Below are 8,868 nucleotides of genomic sequence, written 5' to 3'. Positions count from 1 at the left end.
TCTCGCCTAGTTCTGACAAACTGTGTGGCACGCCTGCAGCACATACTTAAGATGCTAAGGGTTAATGCAGATGGGAAAAGTTGTCCTATTATGTGACTCAACTGTAAAAATTCAGTGTTCCTGTTTGAATTAGTGAGAATACTTTTAAATTAATATTTTTCTATTTCGAAACAAAGGGGTGGGGGGGGGGAAGGACAAAAGCCTCTTTTGTTAAATAGACTGCAACTGAGATGCTGCAAGGAAAGAAGCCACCAGACTGCCATTTAAAGCACTTGAATACACAAGGCCTAGGGAAGATGTCCTGCTGTTCCTTGCATGATCGCTAACCTGATGAATAGCTATTATGCAGCATTTTGGTCATGAAGTGCTTAAGGAAATACAGACCGAGGTGTCTTCTGGTGGTTTAAAAGCAGAGCTGGTCAGAAATAAGGCTAAAAGGTGTGAATCGGCAGCCAGGATGTCCTGGTGACCTGCAAGATTGTAGAAACCTCAATAAAAGTCTCTGCCAGCCCCGAGCTGCGCTGGAAATTCTATGGCAGCAGAAGGTGTATTTGACTCAGACAGCAGCTCTGCTAGGGCTCAAAAAGCTCCTCCACCCCCAGAATATGAGAACCTTTGCCTGTTTCTGTTACAGCTGGAATGCAAAGAGAACACTGGACAAGTACATTAACTGAACAAAAATCCATACACCTTTGACACTGCATATGTAGGTTATACATACAATAACTGAAAGAAAGGAAGGCATTTTTACTATTATGCATCTTGTTTCTCTGGAAGTAATTAACGTACTCAGTAATTCAGCTGGATATAAAATTATTTCATAAGTTTTTTTTCATTACTCATGGTTTAATTCATTACAGCAAATACTCTGTAAACCTAACAATTCTCAAGGTTTATCTTGATTCATTTTCTCTGGAGTGACACTAGGTTACTGGAGACTGAGCTGAGCCAAGAACACGACTGTCAATCTCCATTTTTGTGCCAAGAAAACTGGCTACAAGTGAGTGACAATGGCATGATGCTGCTCTTTGCATTTTCGTAATGAAATCTGGTATCTGTATTCTTAGTAGAGCCAACATCTGTAACAGTTACACTCACCATCTCGGAATTAACATGCAACAAGAAGAAATACTGCTCAGGAACAGTTATTAGAGGAGTTTCTAGATAGCCCAAAGAACAACTGTCTCATCAGAGTTTTGTTGAGATGCTAAATAGTTGGTTTCGGTGTAAATGATTCTCTGCTGCCTTAATTATGAGACGAGAACTAAAAGAGACCATGAGTCAGAAGCTTTAGTTCCAAAGCACAGGCAAAGCACAGCTGCTGAGTAAGTAGCTGATGCTCCTGGTCTCTCCCACCATAAATGATGCTTAAGCTTTAAAACGGGTGGTTTGCAACCCTTTATTTATTTTAGTACTTGGAAATCAGCATAATTTTGTATCAATGCTTAAAACTGAAATGATAAATCTTCAATAACTCTACTTGAAAGATATGTAAAAATTACAGCAAGTATAGACAAGAGATTTCATTTTGGGTTTTTATTATAAAAGTAAAATAAAAATAAGCATTTAAAAAGCACACTTTTTTTTTAAAGGAACAGATATTAAAAAAAAAAACTATTTACAAATAGGAAAATGCCAACTTGAAAAATTTTTTTAGTAAGAGGCACCAAAGTTAAGTTTAAATATGTTATTTGAAATATACAAGATTCTTTTTTTAGGATTCTCTTTTCTCTCTGAGTTGTCATTGTTGTGGTTAAAGTCATGATTTTTCTTTGCCAGCTATTTTATGAGCGTTTTTCATGCAACTGTGCTGCAAAAATTATGAAGAGAGCAGCTAGAAACTGTATCCTTTGATTGCTCTGTATGCCTTACCTCTTTTTATTAAGTGAGTTGGTATTATGCATTAACAAGGAGTGACTTTCATCTATAAAAGAAAATCCTTGCAAACCAGAAAAGCTCAGTCATTCATTCACAGTGTCCAGTCCTGTGTATTAATGCAGCAGTAGAGCCCTGGTTATTGTATATGGCTTGTAAATGAATAAAATTAAATGTACTTGAGGAAGGAAGCAATAGCTAGGAGTCGCACGCTGAAGTCGCCACTGGTTCAGGTTCGCGTATGGTTCCTCCGGTGCGCTTTTGGTTGTGAATTCACTTCTCTCTGGCCAGGATGACATGGATGTAGTTTTAAATGACATGTTTGTTCCTGTAACTGCATATTGCTAATTGAATATTACTAGTTGGCTATATAATTGCTTTGCACTGAACTTTCATGTCCATAGCCCAGGGTCATTTTGCTAAGCGTTACGGATGACTTGCTGTTCAGAGAGTCTGAGTAAGTAAAGCTCAGTTTGCGGAAGGAGGTCTCCACACCACTGTCACACACGCTTTCATTGTCTTGAAATTTGCTATTATAAAGCTCGCCTGAGGGACAGAGAAGAGGGAAATATATTATTATCATTTGTGTTCATTAAGTAATGTTGCTTTCAGAACAGCCTACGGAATGCAAACCAATAGGTTAAAGCTCCTCTAATGGAGAATAACTTTAGATATTATAATAGGAAGAGCTGTGCTGAATGTTTTCAGTTGACCAAAGCATGTGATCTGATGCACTGCTGGCAGAGATCAACTGCAGTTGGAGCCTGGATGGGATGAGAAGCCCGGTGCTCTGCTGACACTAATGCTGTCACCATGCTAGTCAGGAGTCTGCCCGAGTGTGGTAGTAGCAGGGCAAAAGGTTCTCTGGTTCTCGGATTCCTAGACTCTGTGCAAGTATACAGCTCCAGAATAAGGCTCCTAAAACTTCCTCATGTTATTTCACCCACAGATTTCTTTTCAAGACAAATACTTGAAAAATTTTCATCCTAGTAAGTGAGCCTGAAATATGAAGAAAGCAGCAGCAGCTGTCGTCTGTGCAAGATCCACAAAAGGAGTGCCTGACTGCAAGAGAACTGTATCTGAGTTGAAGGTATGATGCAGGCTCAGTGTGACTAGAACAGTGGTCAGCATATTAGAGTTCAGTGTTATTTTTCTAAACGACTCTTAGAATAAATGACGTGATGCAGTCCATTCACGTTGCAAACCAGCAGAACCCCTCTTACCCTTCAAGATTATTCTAAAGAGGCAATATGTGTACAAGCATGCTTTTGGATAGGTGTGAAGGTTCATTCCATGATGGAACAAACAATTTTCTATAGAGTGTAAACCGGCAATGTTAGACCAGGATGGAGTTACTGTGGTATTTCTTTTTTCTTTCCAGAAATATCCACAGTATTTTCCACATAGGGTGTACATTTCCACATTAGGGTGCTGGCAGCACTAGTGGTGTTTGAACAGAGCATCAAGAAAAAACAAAGGTTTTTGTTACTTAACATGGCCAGGCAGTGACTGAACATCCCTGATGACTTACTGCCTTCTCTGTTTTTCTGTTAATAGAGTCCCCTGCCCAAAAACACCGTAGGACCTTCATTGTTGAAGATGTTCCAAACTCAACTGGATATGACACAGGCAGCCTTATTATATCAGCCCTGCTCTGACTGCTGGAGGTCCCCTGTAACCTAAACCATCCCCGATTTCTCTGCCTACAGAACACTGGGCCATTTCGGAGTGCCACGTATTGTGGAAGGAGAAATTTAATGCCAATTAAGTTTTACTGAGAACTTTATGAACCCAAAACATTTTTGTTTATCCAGATATGAGGGGGGGGCAAAAAAAAAGTCAAAAGGTAATGGCACTTGTACAGGCCTGGGAGATGATTCCCTAGTTTATCTTTTGAAACTTAACCCCAGTACATCCAAGGAGTTACCATCAGTAAATGGCAGATGTCTGGTTTTAGAAAAGGGAGCCAATATAATCAATACTGTAATGCAGGGCTACTGATTCAAATGGTCTATTGTTCCCCTCTCTTCTAGGCCTAGCAAATGTCTATGACGAGGAAGTCCTACTGCAGTAAAATATTTCTGAAACAGGTAAGCAGCTCAGGCGTTGTGTGTAAGAAACTATGCAATCTATCCACAGTCCAAGGGATGGGGAGGAGAACTGAAAAAATGTTTTAAATAAAGTTCTTGATGTTTTGCTGTTAATTTTACCTGTCTCTCCATTTGCAAAGGTGGGTGTTGATGATGATGGAAGAGCTTTTGCTGTGTTGTCCTCCTGGTGAGATGAGCTTTGTGAGATGGATAGTGCTTTCTGAATGATTTCAATGGCTTCTGTGTGATCCATCTGTCTCAAAGCAGCGATCAACTCTTGAACTGTACCACCAGAAACCTAAGAAAGAAGACACCAGATGCTCACCATCATCCAGGCTAGCTAAAACAGAAGGGCTGCACTGTCTCACCGTGCAGGAGGACAACGTTCTCTACATGTCTGTGTGTTCTTTCAGCCACATTACCTCATAGTTATCTAGCAGAGTTTTCGATGGGGAAGGGCTCAACCTGAAGGCATTATTAAGTATGCCAAGACCCAGTTTTTGTGCTAGAGTGGACCAGTTTTTGTTTGGATCAGGTGCTTCCAATAGTTTGTAAAGCTGCATCTTGGAACTTTCATTCAGCTCTCTCAAATGTCCTGGGGAACAGAGAAATATGTTAATTATTTATACAAATCATGCACCAGTTCATTTCTAAGCAGAAACAAAGCCAAATTAAAGAGTATTTTAGTGTCCATCAATCCCAGTGTTTACTCACATAGTGCTGTGTTATTGAAAATGTTCTCCTTTGTGTACTCGTGACCCACCTCTACACAGAAATCATGCTCATTCTGAGAATGAGTGGGTGGGAGGGTACCTCTTCTCCCTCCCCATTTCAGTTATAAGCTATTGCAGGGCAATGTCTTCTGCAAGTACACTTTCAGTACTCAATTACTAGAGGGATATCATCAAGTCTTCTTTATAGATGTTACCTTGTGTCAGTAAGTCCTCCGAAACCACTGCTGACTCATAGGGTTTGCCATTTAATATGTCATACACCTAAGAGAATACATCAAAGTCAATATTTAGCAAAAACCTGGTTAGTGTCTGTTACCTTGACAAGTCTCAGTGGTATTGTATAAAGCCCTAATTCCATCTGTAAATGGGCAGTTTTTTCTGTCCCAGGATCAGTATGACTAAAGATACTGTAGAAGACCTGTGCAAAACTTGAGGGAGAAATCTTGAGAAGCTAATCTCCCTTGCCCTTTAGTTATGTCATCTGGCAACTGTTTTCAAGATACAGAGGAAGTCTTTGCAGTAAATAAGTAGCAGTGGCTAAGTGAGGAGTTATTGCCTGTCTGCAACTAGTAATTTAAAAGAAAGCCTGGGTTAGATTTTTCCATCTAAGGCTATTATCACTCCCCAGCTCCATGTGATTAGAGATGCTGACTGCTTGTACCTTACACTCACACCAAACCAACTGCGCATACTCAGCTACTAAAGCATGGACCGTGTGGCCTAATCGCTGTTTGGGTAGGACACAAAAGTATATTTTCCCTATGGGCAAAGTCTGCAATTCTGAAGAACCTGCAGCAAAGAAACCCACTAGAGAGTGTCTCACTCTGAATATGGGCCTTCAAACACAAGCTGCCCAGCCAGCTAAATACTTTTCCATATTGAAGACTGTAGCGCAACTATTTCAAGAAGTGCCTGGTCATTCCTGTTTAGTAGAAGTAGTCTGTTAGGTGGAGCTTTCTTCCAGTGCTATTTCATGCGATTTTTTTGTGGCTGAACTCGTTTAATTTTTGATGGCAAATTAGTAGCTTGTCACCATTGAAATAACTGTGGATGCAGTGAAAGGAGTTGGCTGAGAGAGCTGAACTATGATTTATTATTAAAAAACCAGACCACATACCTCACAGTTGGCTGCCATATCCAGTGGTGTCGTTCCAGGCACAATTCCTTCATCATCATCTTTCACATCATCTAGATCAAACAATGGCTCAAAGTTCTCAACATGAGGATTTGCACCTGGCAAATAAGTGTGCAAAAAAAATTCCTAAGAGAAGGCTTCAAGTTGCTTTTCAATAATATTTAAAATATGTATTCTAAGTTCTGAATGGCAAAGCTGCTGATTTAGCTACTCAAGCTAAATTACATTTTACATTAAGTCAGCAAATAACTTTATCAACTAAAGTTAAATGCTGTCACATCCCTGTATAATGCTACTCTCCATTATAAAGGGAAAAAGTGACAAGCAGAGTGCTAGGGCCCGAAGAAAGGGCTATGATTATACAAACTGACTTCCAGTCCCATTCTTGGCTCACAGAGAGTGTAGCATGTATGTGATGAAGCAATGGTGTGATGCTTCTTTTTATAGTGTCAGAGAAAGTGTGGGTATTATTAAAAGACCAAGCACACAGCCAGAGCAATGGGAGGTGTGGATTTCTGTTTCAAAGGAGAAAAATCCAGTATTGAGGATCAATACAATTGAAAAAATGTTCCGATAAATATTCAAAGCTAACTCCTCCACAGTGATATGAAATAGGAGACACTAACAAGCTCATGTTTCAGTGACCTATTTTTTTGGTTTTTAAAGCAGTCCAACACTTATCCCAACTATGTGATGAGGTCTCTTCTCTGCTTCTTCAGCTATAAAAAACTACAAAAATACTTGAAAAACTGCTAAGAGATTTTTTTCTTGACTAACATAATTTGCTTCTTTTAGCCATTAGATGGTGCTAAAGAGTAGTACAGCACCTGAAAGTAAGCCTTTCCTGAGGAAAAACAAACCTTCATGCTTTTAACATCTGATTTCTTCTGCTCATTAAACAAGTTCCCTGACATGTTGTTTTCTGCTTGCAGCCTTCTAACCTGAATTGCCACTGTGAAAGAAAACTTTCCAGCAAATATCTATTTTCATACCTGCTGCTTTGAGAACTGCTGCCAATTTTGTAGACCCCCTTCCAGCTGCTATGTGAAGAGGAGTTGTGCCATCATATGTAGTGCTGTCCACATCTGCATCACCCTAAGTTTTTATTGAACGACAAAAAGAAAAGTGCTACTCGTCTATACAATACTGCTGCAGAGACTGTTTATGCATGTCTGCATAAACACTGCTATTGTGCAAATAAGCATCATTCCACATCCGTTTGCATAAAAACTCTAATCATTGTCTGAAAAGAAGGAATTGGAAAGTAACTGCAACTGTCTGCCTGCAGGAACAGATGGTGGTTGTGTGCTCCAGTGTTACAGCAGGAGGCACAGCATGGAAACCCAAATAGGTCAGGCAGATAAAAGCCACTTTGCATCCCATGTGATAGTTCTGCCACCTGATTACCCGGGGCATTTGGCACCTGAACTGGTGTGCACAGAAGTCTGCCTTCCTGCTGCTCTTCAGGAGAGCAGGTAGGCTGGTGGCACATTTGTACGCAGATCCTGAGGAGGGCTACCACAGCCAGCTGCGAGTGTGTAGAATTAAGCACACTAGGATCAAGGTGTTAAAGAGATGAGACAAATATTTATAGATATACACAACTATCTCTCTATGCACATCTGTATATGCGTTCCACTTCACAAAGATGAAGCGATTAACTTGTTCATGAGTAGTTTCATTGGCTGCCAGGATTACTCAGTGCAAATTGAACATGGCATATGCGTTCAGGTCAGGGTCACAAACTGTAAATTCCTCAAGGTGGGCAAAAGGTTCACCAGCAGTGCTGAACAAATAATAATGAATAACATTAGCAATCATTTTGCCATAATACCAATTTAAGTAATCAAGTCAATAAACAGGAAAAAACCCTTACTTACGTTCCTCTGAAGCACTTAAGGATTTTCAAGAGTTTTTAAATATGTAAGTGAAAAGACCTGGGAGAAAGAAATTCTGCCCTTACCTCAAGCAAAAGGCAGCCTGCCAAAGGGATGTTCTCGTGTTCAACAGCCAAATGCAATGCAGTTCGTCCAGATTTTTGTTCCTGAGCATTGACATTGACTCCAGCAGCAATCAGCTGTTTGAGGCAGGACATACTATTTGCCATCACCACCATGTGAACTGCACTGAGACCTACACAAAACAAAACCCATCCATCATGTGCATTAATATTTGAAAAATACTGAAATGTCAGAGTAATGAGTTTTGAAGTGGCTGCATCTATGAGAACTGTAAAATGAGTGAGAGTTACTGCAGTTATCTGAGCACAAGTGATTTATTTTGCCTGCTTATACACTAAAAGATGGTGTTAATAAAAATGTTCTTTGTGCATAAATTGGAACTAGTTGTGTTATTGATGGCAAGTCAAAGCCATGCATGAAAAAAAAATTTAAAAAATCAGCAAATCACAAGGTGGAAAAGAAGGCAGGAGAGTTGCCTTAAAGGAGAGTAGCCTTAAAAAGAAAATCTGGATCTTGGTACTTAACAAATAGGTACCCTGCACTGGCCCCATCTGCTACTGAACATCTCTTCTAGAAACATTCTGGGGAATAATTGGTGTTTTTAGTATCATGCTCCTGTAAGGTCACACTGCCCTATCACCTCAGGATTACCTGCACCAGCTCAAGAAGAGAATAATAAAGCCTCGTATTTAAAAAAAACAACAAACAACCACCCACCCCAAACCAAACATACAAAAAACCCCCTCTCTCTGAGGAACTTAACACAGTTTTTTGATTCCCATAATGATATTTTTAGGTCAGACATTTTACAATCTATTAGGAGTACTAAATTCAAATGACCTGTGCCACTGAAAAATGGGAGAATTGTGTCTTTGTGGTTATGTTATAGGCTCTAATTCTGTGTGGTCAGAAAGTGCCAGATAGGAAACCTAACACTGGTCCAGAAATTATTTTTGAGGGAATTTCATTCACTAGAGAGGAGGACGCATTTTCTTCTGGGGGGATTTTTTTTTTTAAAAACAGTGGTTGCATAAGGTATCTCAGGAGGAACACAGTGCTTGAAGTTTTGTGAG

At 39.8% G+C, this 8,868-nt stretch overlaps 1 protein-coding gene across 1 annotated transcript in view; it reads right to left on the bottom strand.

Moving 5' to 3' along the window:
• Window positions 1-1,529: 1,529 nt before the first annotated feature.
• NFKB1 (nuclear factor of kappa light polypeptide gene enhancer in B-cells 1) overlaps window positions 1,530-8,868 on the bottom strand; it is a 47,603-nt gene continuing 40,264 nt past the window's right edge. The window contains exons 17-23 of the mRNA XM_009579424.1: window positions 7,798-7,967; window positions 6,827-6,929; window positions 5,817-5,932; window positions 4,894-4,960; window positions 4,388-4,560; window positions 4,086-4,263; window positions 1,530-2,421 (exon numbers count right to left, since the gene is read on the bottom strand). Of these exons, the coding sequence (XP_009577719.1) occupies window positions 2,234-2,421; window positions 4,086-4,263; window positions 4,388-4,560; window positions 4,894-4,960; window positions 5,817-5,932; window positions 6,827-6,929; window positions 7,798-7,967 (995 nt within the window). The 3' untranslated portion in view covers window positions 1,530-2,233. The remainder of the gene's footprint in view (window positions 2,422-4,085; window positions 4,264-4,387; window positions 4,561-4,893; window positions 4,961-5,816; window positions 5,933-6,826; window positions 6,930-7,797; window positions 7,968-8,868) is intronic.

The sequence above is a fragment of the Fulmarus glacialis genome, unplaced genomic scaffold, assembly GCF_000690835.1.
Source record: "Fulmarus glacialis isolate BGI_N327 unplaced genomic scaffold, ASM69083v1 scaffold32906, whole genome shotgun sequence".
In the NCBI taxonomy this organism is placed as follows: domain Eukaryota; kingdom Metazoa; phylum Chordata; class Aves; order Procellariiformes; family Procellariidae; genus Fulmarus; species Fulmarus glacialis.
The sequence above is the reverse complement of the archived record's forward strand: the minus strand, read 5'-3'. Positions and strand labels throughout refer to the sequence as shown.